Source organism: Heloderma suspectum, chromosome 2 (assembly GCF_057233095.1).
Source record: "Heloderma suspectum isolate Gila_16-S chromosome 2, 16-S_ref, whole genome shotgun sequence".
NCBI classification, from domain to species: Eukaryota; Metazoa; Chordata; class Lepidosauria; order Squamata; family Helodermatidae; genus Heloderma; species Heloderma suspectum.
In genome coordinates, this window is record NC_139459.1 from 265760129 (window position 1) to 265773855 (window position 13727).

At 40.6% G+C, this 13727-nt stretch overlaps 1 protein-coding gene across 3 annotated transcripts in view; it reads right to left on the minus strand.

Annotated features, from left to right (window-relative positions):
• Positions 1-710: 710 nt before the first annotated feature.
• Positions 711-13727, minus strand: part of TBC1D9B (TBC1 domain family member 9B) — a 45621-nt gene continuing 32604 nt past the window's right edge. For all 3 annotated transcript variants that reach the window (XM_084839082.1, XM_084839084.1, XM_084839083.1), the window contains 4 exons: positions 10962-11033; positions 7869-7922; positions 7308-7414; positions 711-3205 (listed from right to left, as the gene is read on the minus strand). In XM_084839082.1, coding sequence (XP_084695208.1) covers positions 2513-3205; positions 7308-7414; positions 7869-7922; positions 10962-11033 — 926 coding nt within the window. In that variant the 3' untranslated portion in view covers positions 711-2512. The remainder of the gene's footprint in view (positions 3206-7307; positions 7415-7868; positions 7923-10961; positions 11034-13727) is intronic.

The window sequence follows — 13727 nt, forward strand, 5'->3', positions numbered from 1 at the left end:
TTAAGACTTAAAAGAAATCAAAACTGCTAATAAATTCAACTTTAGCTATTTCGTTCAGGATCATAGTGTCCCAATTCTTTTGCATAGATGATTTTCCTGCATAGAAAGTGGCAGGAAGTTGTTGCCAAGTGATAACATATGTCACATTGGTAAATGAGCAAGTGAATGGGTGGTATGGGTGATGTTGTTGAGTCTTGTAACAATGTTGCCTGAGTAGATACGGGACAGAGTTGGCATCTGGGTTTGTTGCAGGGGATAATCCCTGGTTTTATGTATTTGTTAGGTGATCCAAGTTATGCAGGTAAGGTATTCTAGATTATAAGGGGTGTCCATAAGGGAGAACAGGCCTAACACCCAGGACCTGCGTAAGAGAAGTGTAATTGGCCAGTATCAGAAGGGATAACTGATTATTGGTTTTAGATGGAAGCTGATGACAGTAAGTAGTATTTATCACTTTTTCTTCTAGGCCAATCCTCCGGTAGGTGACTCCTGGGCACTGTTTGATCTTGTCAATCTGTTCCTTCACTTCATTGGGTGGGTGCTGTCGTCTTAAGAATGTCTACTTTAGAACAATCTATTCTTTTCTGTCTTAAACAGGTATAAAATTTCCCTCAAGTTTATCAAAGCATCTCATACTTGCTTGATTCCTTTCATTCCACTTCTATGCCATCTACTGGGCAGATAAAATAAAGCATAAGCAATTCTATGGCTATGTGTGATTCTGTTCATTTATTGAATATGTACGTGATTGATCAGACAAAAACAATGTAAAATCACATGTATTCGTATTTTTTTTAAAAGAAATTACAATAAATTACTGAATAATTAGTAAAAGCTAATATTTCTATTGCCTGCTTTCCAGGTGCAAGACTAAGGAAGGAGGACTTAAACATACAGAGTATGCCACAAAATTGGAGTAACACTGAGTATTGCACCAAGTGGTAGATTCCTTGTACACATCTACCCTAGGCCTTCAGACTTTTCACTTTCTGAACTGCCAATGTGACCCATACTCATCGCTGGCCCAGCAACAGCCACGCTAGCATTCACACAGTTTCAATGAAGCTCATGTGACTGAATAATATACATATGTATTGAGCATGTATACAAATATAAACAAATATAGTAGCACTTCTTGAGAGTGAATGCCTTCCCATAGGGAAGCTACCAATCCCAAAATGGAGCTCCAGTTTTCCTCTGGTCCACACGTGATTCACAGAAGGCAGGTCCCATAACTAAACTCTATGCCACGAGAGCACAAGGTGATCTAAACATCACACAATGTTAAAGTACATTACAGAAACTGTTTGACTTGTAGTACCATAGTGAGATCTCTATGGTGTGCAACATCTAGACCACCACACAGCCGTAGGTTAGTTGATTCAGGTAAACAGGACTAAGATCTAAGTGGAAGAGAGACATAAACCATGTCCACACCTGCATTATCTATGGAGGTCTAGCTAGGTTTAGTACACACACAAAATCTGTAGATCTGACCACAGTGAGAAACAGGTCAGTTAAGCAGTCTCTCCAGTGATGCAACGCTTTTATGATAACTGGCTTACATGGATATGGGCACAGGGCTTGCCCATTAATACCAACTTCTTCAAATCCCAAATTTATTGAGGCTCCCTTAGAGCCCTCGTACCGTGTAAAATTATGAAAGACGCAAGCTAATGCTCAAAGCAGCAAGACTTGTGGCCTTATCAGTAGCTTGCAATTCCCAGGACTGTGACATTCATCCTATGCTAATCTCCATGGTTGTTGCAATTCTCAGTGCTTCTTTCTTTCAGGGAAATTAAAAACAAGCATATGGCACTGAAGAGTTAAAACTGGGCTAAAATATATTAGTATGCTTTTTTCTTTGGAGATTTTGAAAACCACATGCTACTGTAATGGTATATCACTTGGGATAGAAACCAGCTGTCCCAAGGCATGGGTGCATTCTAGCTGTAGGATGCCAAGAGTAAGAGAATAAAACGTCTTTACATTTGACAAGTTACTGCATAGTATCTAGGTTCCTAACAACGGTCTTTTAGGCAGGCTGAGAACCTCTACAGCACTTTCATACATTGTGTTTGCTGCCTCCCTTTGACCTAACACATAGAGGAAGGAATTGAAGGTAGGCTGCATTTCTTGTGAACAATTACCAAGGACCCTAACGCAAATGAAAGTATAGCATAGTTAGACTGAAATCAAGCTTCATTAAAGAAAGATAGGCAGAGGCACACATGCATAATTTACTGTAGTAATTCTAGGCCACAGAGGCTATTAGGTTCTAGGCTTTCATGCTTTTGAGAATGTAATGTAAACCCAGCAAGCAAGGTGTCCTCCTGGGAGGTATCTATATCAAAAAGTCACTGTGATAAGCCCCTTTCTCAGCTGAAACTACTTTAATTGATGGGTAGTTATAGGTGTTGGTAAAAAAACAAAACAAAAAGTGTCCAGCCATCCACCATGTTTCTAGATTTCCCACCACTTACTAACCAAACCTTGCTTTATTCCCCTGAGTTCAGCCTGACACTGAGGAAAGTTCATAATCACTGGATGAACTGAACTGCCTTTCCACTTTCTTTTGGTCCTTGATCTTCTGTGTAATGTCAACTTTCTTCTCAAAGTAGTTTACTAGGGCTGTCTCTGTAAGCATGGAGGCTAAGATCTGTTCAAAGGAGATGGACCAGTCTGTGTCAATGGTGCTGCCATATCGTGCAGCTGAACTGCCAGCCTCACAACCAACCAGCACTGTATCATCGGCAATATCTTCACACTGCAGGGAACCTGTGCTAACCATGGAGTATGAGGACATGGACATATCATCTTTAGTTTCATCATCTGAAAACAGCTGTGTGGGAGATCCTGGACCCTCGCCACCGCCATCTGCAAACATCTGATTCTCCTGTTGGTGTTTCTCAACCTGAATATCTCCAGAAGCTTTGTCTTCTGGGGGTGGTTGGGAATACTGCTCTACAGTTGAATTCTGACTCTGATCAGAGGTTGGAGACTCTTCTTCACTTACTGGGTCCTGAGTGCTGTTTGTTTTGAGATTGTCAGCCTTTTTAGCAGGTTGGTGGGAGAACTTTTTGCCCACCTCTCCAATGCGCAGGAGGAGGCTGGCAACGGTGGCAATGGCATGGTACAGCTCTTGCTCCACAGGGTCCTCGCTGAACATGTTGTAAAGGGTCTTGCACAGCTCTATAAACTGCTCCTTAAAAAGAGAGATACACGCTGTGACAACTGCTAAATGTTTAGGTGCAAAATCTTCAAACTGACAATGATGCAAAATGATAAGCTAACCAGTGAGAAAGTCTAATATTCATTATTTTTTTATAATCTCAAGTTAACAACTATGCAGATAACATTGCAGGTTTTCATAATGTAGGACATTCTCATTTGAGATGCACACTCATGTTTCACATAGTAAGACCATGAATGATAAGTATGGAACTTACCTGTATTTTTAAAGTTCAAACAACTAACTTGGCCAAACTCCATATTTCTCCTCTGCCTGCCTATATAGATGTGTGTATGACAATAGCAGACAATTCCCCCAACCACCACAGTTGCCTTCCTTTTGTTTGTTATCCTGTTAACTAAGTAATGCTAATCTGAGAGGCTTTACTTCGTTTTTATAAGGCCAATGTGGATTTGTAGCCATGTCCACAGGTAAGGCCATGTATCAGGCAAAAAGATATGGTTATCTGTTTGCTTGCCCTTTTATGATTGGGAGTTTAATGTTCATCCCTCAGATTGATTAGCAAAAACCTATTCTCACCACCCAATGATAAAATACATTTTCTGTCCCATAGAAATACTGAAATAGGGAAGTTTCCCCTTTGCATGCCAAGAAAAAAGAGACTTCCCCTCGCTTAGAGAACTGAGGCAGAGGTGCATGTGCACGAACATGAATTGATGGCCTGTGCATTCAAAATGTCTTTGTTCGAAGAGAGGCACATGCACCCCCATTTTCAGAATGAGGTAAACTTAGAATTTTTCTCCTGAAACAAGAATTGTGTGCCTGCCTGGCTTAGAAAACCATCATCAGTTAAGTGTGTGTGCAAAGCTTGCTTTGTTTACCTTGTTTTAACCTTTTTATTTGTAATGCTATGTAAATTCTAGATAAATAAATTTAATTTTGCTTTTGTTAAATTCTATTGATTCACATTTGCCCTACCATGCCTGCTTCGCTGATGTGACTGCAAGGTTTGGAATTCTCTAAGTCCTTTTATGAGACCTTTGGACACTCCATAATTATTGGGACTCCTATGAGGGAGTTTTAATGAGTTTTTTTTTTATCAGAAACATAGGCGTTGTTCAGATGTAAAGCTAAACTGTGGTTCAGTATTACATAAACAAGATTTGGGGTCATTACTCTTCCCTTCCCTCCCTTCTGGTGCAGCCACAAGGAGATCAGAAGAGTTCACTTATTTTTAACAAAGCATAGTTGATCTTTGGCTGCATTTGGATGACATGATAGCCCATGATAGGTTAATAAGCTACACCCAGTGGCTTATTTTTTAAATAGCCTATGATTCCCTGCCACACAAGCAGGCTAATAGCTTATTAAGCTACTGTGTGTAATTTGACTCACATCCCCCCTCCCCCACCCTGCTGCAGTCCTCCCACCCGAGCAGTGGCGCTGTTTCACCTCTGAAGCACTGGAATTTTGCAGGATCGAGACAAAACTTCATACACAAAACCAGTCAGGAGGCACCAGATCCATTATCAAACCCCTGCGCGATCACTCACCAAGGAGGGAATTTCTCAAATGCACCAAAAAGGGGGAAATGGTTAGAAACCCTTGTGGGTTTGCAGGATTGGGATCAAACTCCACACACAGCCTCTCCTAGTCAGGAGGCACCCGATCCACCACCAAATCCCTGTGCATTTACTCCAGAGGAGCAAAAATCCTGAATGCACCAAAGGGGGGAAGTGGCTAGAAAACCTTGGGGGTTTGCAGGATTGGGACCAAAACTCATATCCTGCCTCTACTAAGGAAGCATCCGATACACTATGAAAACCCTGTACCCTAACCCTGAAAGCAGCGAAAATCCAAGATGCACCAAAAACGGGGAGATGCCTATAACACCTTGGGGGTTTGCAGGATCAGGACCAAACCTCATGCCCTGCCTCCTCTACACAGCTGGCTTGGTTGCTTTAATGTGTTCCTAAGCAGTAAACCACTGAAGAGCAGAGTGGCAGCTGTTTTGATCACTCTTGCTACACAGCTCTGTAGCCAGCCCAAATAATGGGTTAAATAACCCACTCTGCAGACCGTGGGTTATCAGACCAGGTTATTTTGGCCAAATATTGTGTTGTCAGTACCCAGTCTTTATGTCCAAACCTGGACAAACTATGTTTAATGTTAACTATGGTTTAAGGAAACAAGCCAACTTCAAACTGTGGTTTATGAAATTAGCTTTTTCCCCAATCTATAGCTAAGATTATTATTTTAGGTTCAGATTAAACAATAAACTGTGGTTAATTGAAAACTTCTGATCTCCTCACAGCTATGCCTAGAGGAGGCGGAGAAAGCACACAAGCCCAAGATTGTGCATGTAACATTAAACAATTGTGTAGCATTATGTCTGAACCAGACCATGGTAGTTACTATTGGATGCAGCAGCAGTCTGTTAACAGTTGTTTTCTAAAGTTATGGGGATGCTTGTAAACCCCACCTTGAACATGTACCATAATAAATACATGGGTTTTTAAAAAAAAATTGAAGTGTGACTAGTAGTTAGCAGGTGTTCTGTGAATATTTCCCTGAAAGACTTGTTCTCAGAGAGCCAGCCATGTTGTCAGGCAATACCACATTCCAAATTTTAAGCAAAAATCACATCATAAGAGGATTACATGAGAATGAAATAGAATTAAAAAAGGGTGGGAGTGGGGTAATCTCTGGCTGTGTGAACTTAGATGTTTACCTTAATTCACTTGCTTGGTATCCTCCATTTCTTTATAAACATGATATGTCCCTTAAACAGGAGTGCGCAACCTGCAGCCCTATGCCTAATTTCAAAAGTCCTCTGCAAGTGATCAGTTCAGGCCTCTGGTAAGAGCAATTGCCCCTTGCCCAGCAACCCACTGGGTGGGGAGAAAGAGACATAGGGCCAGTTCGCACAATCAAAACAAGCCACCATGACTTAAGCTGTGGTGGCTTGTTGTGAGCTGCAGCATGTGCTGGGCATGATTTGCATAATCACCACCCAGCTGTGGGTTGTCATGTCATCAGAACCTGGGCAGCATAGCTTGTTGGAGGGTTAACAACTCTCAACTATCCCTACAACAGCCCATAACTTATTTGAGGGTTGTTTAACCCTCCAACAAGCCATGCCACCTTGGTTTGGACGATATGATAAGCTGCGCTTGGATGGTGATTATACAAATCGTCCCCAGCATGCGCTGCAGCTCACAACAAACCACAGTGGCTTGTTTACACCACTGTGGTTTGTTTTGATCATCCGAACAGGTCAGGGAGGGAGGCAGAAAAAGAGAGAGAAGGGGGTGGCAAAGAGAGAGAGAGAGAGAGAGAGAGAGAGAGAGAGAGAAGGTGTGGCCCCCAACTACTTTTGGATTTAGCCCTGCCTATCGCCAGCATGCAACCCCTCACAAATTACCCTCTGAGAGAATGTGGCCTCAACAGAAAAAGAATTCCCCATCCTTGTCCTTGAAGGTTGAGATATCAGAATCAAAATTAGCATTGTAATTAGGGTTGAAGATGGAAACATCCAAATGAAAGTTGGTATACAAGTTCAGGACACAATTCTACATATCGAGTTTGAACCCTTATTTGCTTACAGGCCTGTTTCCAAAGGGGTGGAAAAGATGTAAAATGTCCTGTAATGCATTATCTCTCTTCAGCACTAAAATATTACAGTGAACATTGGTATGTATATTTGATATCATTCTCCATTTGAAGTTCAAACACCAGTTCGATCCCTACAGCAATGTTTAATGGCAATGGTGAGAAAAGATACAAAACATTCATATCATACAGTGATATCTGAAAGAAGCTCTCACAAATTTGGTCTGCTAATTGTAGCAATAGTATTTTACAAAGTCCAAAGGTGGCAAAGTGCAGGCCATGCTATTTCTCTCCAATGTCTTGGTCCTTTAAAGATAAGCCATAGTATAACTGTACTTTATTGTCTGAAAGGAGTCACAGAACTCAGATCAAGGATCACATGTTACAACAATCAAAAACATTAAACTTTCTGATTCAGCCCAGTACTTTGAAACTATATAAACACTAAGTATCTCAGAGATTCCTTTTTAAATGCATAGCAGATTTTCAAATAAATTCCTACCTGACTCATTTTAGGAAGATCTTTGATAGTTTCTTTTTTGGAATCTTTTTCCTTGGCCCACATTCGTAGGTGGTATCTGTAATCTTGGGGACTGGTGCCTTTCTCCTCTGAAGGAAAATCAAGCCAACATAACAAAGACAGAAGTGTAAGAATATGCATATTCTTGAATTTGGGTGACTTTGACACAGTGTTGGGGATTTCTTTTAGCTCAGGGCATGTTCCTTTAAGAAACTATCCAGCACAGCTTAAGAGAGCAAATGTTTTGCATGCTATTTCAAACTAGCAGCAGTAAAAAAAAATACCCTCTGTTGCAGCTTGCAAGTTACAGTTGCAGCTTTGGACTGCTGGAAGCTGCAAGCCACAACACCCAACACCCAAACATAATGAAGTTGACAGCTGAGAGGACAATTAATTCTTGTTACTCCATTTAAGGTATTTTACTGTCCAAAAAAGGGAAGTTTTGAGCCCAGGCACTGAACCAGGGTGCACTTCTGGGAGGATGGACGCTTCATGAGTCACAAGGAAAGGGTACGTCTGCCAGTACTAAGAAAACTTGATTACCTTGATCTTTGGAGTTGCTATTTCTTGCTGCCTTGTCTTCCTGCACAGCTGCTTCTACAAACCCAGACGAAACAAAATAGTAAATACCTTAATCAAGAGCAGTGCATACAACACAGGACAACAAAATGTCTCTCCTAATATTGTTTACACTGAAGAATACATAACAAAGCAAAGGATGCATATATAACCTTAAAACAAGCCATGGGCTGAGGGTTGTCTAATCCTCAACCCCTACAGTCTGGGTTTGCACAACATGACAAGCCACAGCAAGTCAGGTGCCCGTGAGTGCCATGCAAAAATGGCACCAGTGGGTGCTTAGCCCAACAGCCCCCACGGGTAAATTAAGACATGGTGGGCTGTTGTGTTGTGTGAATCAGGTCAAGGTGAAGGGAAAGCCAAGCTGCAGTAGAAAGAAACACCTCAGCGAGATCTGATTTGCATGTATGTTTGCACATATGTTGGTTTCCCCCTCAAGCACTTTTGATTCTGTAATGGGGGTGGGTAGAGATTTGAGAGCAAAAGCCTTTGCTTGAACAAACACAATAAAATCTTGTTTCCTGAATATTTCTTTCACTCATCTTCAATGGTTGAAATGTGAAATTAATTATACGCATGGTTAATTAGAGCAAGCAGGAACAAGGCTTTTTAGTTTAGAAAAAAATGGTGACAGAGACATTACAGGCTAGAGCTGCATCAACTTATAAATGATGTGGAGAGAGTGAATTGATAGAAATTAGTGTCCTTCAAAATATTAGAACTAAAGCTAAAGACTAATAAAAAAGAGTTCTTCACATAAAGTCCAATTAATATGGGGTTCACTGCTGTCACAAGCTGATGAAGATGGGTTTTTAAGAAGGATTAGGAAAATCCTTTAACAAAAAATGATACCTAAAAATGGTGATATAATATTCATGGGCCATATTCACTATATTCATCTCTGCTTTACCAAATGCTGGGGACAAATGTCAGGGTATGGTATGGCTATCTGCAGAATGCTGTGCTGATGAGCTTTTCAGTGTGTATCTGGCCAATTTTGGAAACAAAAAGCTGGACCAGATGGACCAAGAGAATGATTATGTTTATATTAAGAGAAGAAAGTGAGAAAAGATTAACAGAGCATTCTGGAAGAAGTAATTATAGAGTTACTTATTTGATGTGAAGAGGATAAAACAAATTAGACTGAAACAGCAGAGTGCATAATATGGCCAGCACAAAAAGAAGGGAATTGCCAGGTTCAGACGATCACAGGAGGAAAGAAGCCATTGTGGCTTCTCTCCGTGCCTCTACGCATGCCCCACACATGCTCATTGTTTATATAATTACTTGCGCCACCGCACGGGTTGGCATGTCATCCGAACCCGGTGTGGTGGGCAGGGATGGCTTTGTACCCACCCTACAACCCACGACTTGCATTAGGGGTTGTAGGGTGTGTACAAAGCCACCCCCACTGTGCTGTGCGCTGTGTTCAGACAACATGCCAACCTGCACTGCCGTGCGGGTAATTATGTAAATGACGGGCACACACACAGCGTAGAGGGAGAAGCTCCCCCCCCCCCCCATGATTGTCCGAACACACCCAGTAAGTAATGAAAGACAAGTCAGAATAAACTGCACCACGAACTACTGGAGAAAAGGATCAGTGCTTTAACTTGGAAAGGGCGGAGAGGAAGTGTAATACAGGGCAAGATTAAAAATATTCAGATAAAAATATACCAACATGCACATTTTACTCTAGATCACATTAAATATTTAGTATTCCTCAATTTTTGGTATCTGTTAATACATTCTGCACTTTTCTGCTACTCTTTGACAAACTATACAAAGGCAACACATTTTAAACATGGAGCCAACAGAAAATATATTGGTAGTAGTACGCACTGGATAAGGCATAACTCTTTGGCCACAACAATAAGCCAGGGTTCCAGAGAATCTTCAAGCTCCCTGCTTGATCACTCTTGCTGCAAGTGGGTGTGGCTAAACTCTGTCCCTGGTTTGTTTATTGTGATGTTCGAACGAGGAGTTCTGGCTTGTCTCTCCCCAAACAAGCCAGAGATATCAGCCAACAAGAAAGCACAGCTTAGGATTTTGGCTGATTTGGGGAAAGATAAGCCAGAGGTCTCAGTTCGGATGTTGTGATAAACAAACCACAGACAGAGGTTACTAAGCGGGAGCAATGGAATGATGCGTGCCAGCATGCTGCTCAATCCTGATATTCTCAATCCAGAGAACCCTGGTTTATCATGACATGCAAACTGGGCCTTTATATTGCAAGAATACAGAAAAAGGTTTGGCTTGGTTGGGCTAGTAAGCCTGACTTTCAGCTTCCTCTGGTGCTAAACATCGCCATTTGTGAAACAAACCTTATGGTTACCAGTTCAGTTATTAGAAGTTGTGCCTCTTCCAGGTCAATGACCTGTGCAGTGAATTTGAGATAGTTATATATGGAATCAGAGGAACTAATAATTGAATTTTTAGTGAAACTATCTAAAATTGATCATAGATTAAGAAAATAAAATAATATGTCTGGCTGCTATGTCACAGTAGCAGCAGTGAGGAGTAGTACTAAAACAATGTCATTTTATATGGGCTTTCACTACATTTGGCAGGCAGTAATTTTAGCACACTAATAGTGGCCCACTTTTGTGCAGGCTTTCAAACTAACCTTGAGAATCACAATGCAGGAAGAGATCCAGTTCTGAGACAAAAGGAGATACTAGGGAAGCGAAGACAAAAGAGAGAGAGAGAGAGAGAGGCTTTGAGGGCAGGGAGGAAGTCGAGACATAACAAGAGTGAGTCAAAATACAGAGCAACAGAAAGGGGGGGGACAAAAAAAGGAAACAAAATATACAAGATCTGAGCAAGAACCCTGAGTAGGAAAAGCAATCTGATAAGATCAAGCAGTTTTAGCCTTCCTCAGTAGCGTTCTATCAGCACTTCACATAAAAATAGCTCATCTCCCTATAGTAAACAACAGCAGCAAGATAATTTCTGTGACAACAATTTGCTGAGAAGGATAACTAAGAAAACCACCCAGAGTAGCTTCAGAATATTTAAGTGTTCATCCCTCAGTTAGGCAAGACTGATCACTGTTACCTTCTGTAGCATTATCCTCTGTGAAGTAACTTGCAGCCTCCAGAGCAGACTCTGCTTCCTCTGGGCTCAGAGCTATGCAAAGAGAGGAAAGCGTGAAGCCATCACTCTATCTATTATATTTTATTATTTAATTTATACTGTAGGGATAATAATTTGGTCCAAAAATCTATTTGGACTCTTTAAACTTAAACAACAGGGTCCCCATTAGAACTGGTCTAGTATAGAGGTTGACTAATCCTATCTAGTACAGAGGATGGGATTCATAGGCTGTGATCCCCCCTTGACTCAGACAGCATAGTTACTTTATAAATAGATGCCCATATGCTTAGAATTTATTTGTTAACAAAATATAAATGTTAACAAAATATATTCAAGACAAGAATTATAGAAAAAAGATAGTACCATGGTATTAGTTAACAAAGTTTAGAACAGGAAGATGAACTGTTGCTATAGCTTTCTGCCATCAGAAAAGACCCCTCCTAGTAGCTTTCCTTTATTTTTATAGTTTTACCCTTGAACATGATGCATGATGTGACCAGCTATTGTACTCTTTTATTCTCACCTCTTTACATCTATCTATACTTCCCCTTACATCACTTGTTACCTCTTTTTCCCCGTGACCTCTGTCCACATCAAGAGAATTGCACTCTAGCTACGTTCATGTACCACAGTATTAACCACAGGATGACACGTGTTTCTCCTGACTTGCATACTCTGTTAACAAAGCACAATCTTTTATAATTCTTCCTTCATGTACCTTTGTGCTAGTCACTACATCCTCTTTTTAATTAGCCTGTTTTTACTTGAGGCTTTTCATTTATAAAGGCCCTGAAATACGGTCAAGCTGAACTGTGGTCAACTAGCCTGTCCCAAATTTGATATATATAATATAGTATAATATAATTACATGCGTGTGTGTGATATAAATCAGGTTTTGTAGGGGACAAATATAGTTATAGACTGATTCCCTACAGTACCCTGAGTTATTAGAAGAACTCAAGACAACTTTCAAACACTTATCCCTGACTAATGGGACTTATAGATGGTTGGTGTTGTTATTGTTGTTGTGATTTTTAAACTGTCCTTCATCCAAAGATCCTTCATACAAAGATCCAAAGGGCAATATACAAAACAAGACCCCAAAATGGTTATATAACCCTAAAATATGACAAAACATAATACAGACATAAAACATTTTTAATTGAACCAAAAATGAGAACAATACAAAAAAACCAACTACTCATCTTACTAATATATAGCGTCTGCAAATAGGGCAGCCGAGGGGGGTGGGAGAATTCTTGCTGATTCCCAGTTATCTCTGCAGCCTTCTAAATATGCTCCAGAAGTTTGGGGGACTTCCCATCCCCACCCCAGAATAGCATGAGAGGCTGAGGGAGAAAGGGGGAATTTGCAAAAATGCCTTGTTCACTGAAGCCTCTATTGGATTATAAAGAACTTTCTGTGAGTGGGAAGACACCATTGGGTATAATCCAATGATTCAAACTCTACCAGGTGGTATGCTGATCAAAAACCATGTCATATTTCTTTTAAGTTATGGAACTGAAACAGCATTTCGGAGTATCTAAACAGCAGCATATAATTTAATTGTCCTGATTACCTCTTTTTCTTGTCTCTGCTGCTCTGATCAGTTGTTGCTAACTGGTTTTTTCTACAGTGCTTTTAAATCTAGGTTTTAAAAAATCTAATCTTATATTGTTTTTAATATGTTTTGTTAAAATGTTTGGTTTAATACATCCTAATCCCCCACTTGTGTAACTCTGTTCCAACTGATGTCCACCAGGCCTCATTGTTCCAGGTCTTAAAGTCCTAAAAATTCACCTCTTTACCTTGGCCAATAACTGAGTTAGGATTCTGCTGAGGCTGTTGTGTACATGGTACTGTCTGGGTTTAATTGTTAATTTTGGTTTTTACCTTTGTTTTTATTAATGGTCTTATTGTTTTGTTGTGTTCTGTGCTTTTAGTTTTGTTGTACACCACCTTGGGACGGTTTGCCCTAAAAGGCAGCTTATAAACTTTTTAAATAAATAAACTGCCCTGGAAACTTTGGGTCAAAAGGTAGGTTATAAATATTTTAATAAAAAAATAAAAAAAAGTAACAGCATAATCCTAACTACCCTTGGACAGCTGTCCAAGGGGGTAAAGAGGTAGCAGAGGTTGACAGAGAGAAGCCCCACCAGCAAAGGTGGTGTACTGGTCACCTGAAGGTCACCAGTACACCTCTGAAATTTCCACATAAATCTACTTTTGCTGTGTTCCTGCTGGAAGTAGGCCCTGAAATTGGGTATTTGGGGGTGGGGGGGACGCGGCAGGCTGAAGATGGCTTTGGTTCTGCTAGACCCAAAGTCCCTCTGTTCCCCTGAATTGAGCCCCTCAGCTATGCCGACCTGAACCTAGTACAGCTAATGTATTTCCTTATTTACTGCATTTTTATCCTGTTACTCAGATATTTATCAGCTTCCAAAGTACCTCACATCATTTTTTAAAAAGAGAGAGAAATACAAGCCCTGACATCAGGCAAACAAACTAAAATGACAACACAAGGGAATGGGGATGGATAAACATCAGTTTTCAAGGCCAGAACAAGATGGTGAGCTTTAAGTGGGCATTTAAATGCACTTCAGGCCAAGCTGATCTTCCCTTGCTGGCATTCTTGCTTCTTGGCTCATATGAGCCACTTTTTCCTCCCCTCCAACTTGCGTTAGGATTGCTCTATAAATGGTTGTCTGTCTTGCTGATTCCAGAGAA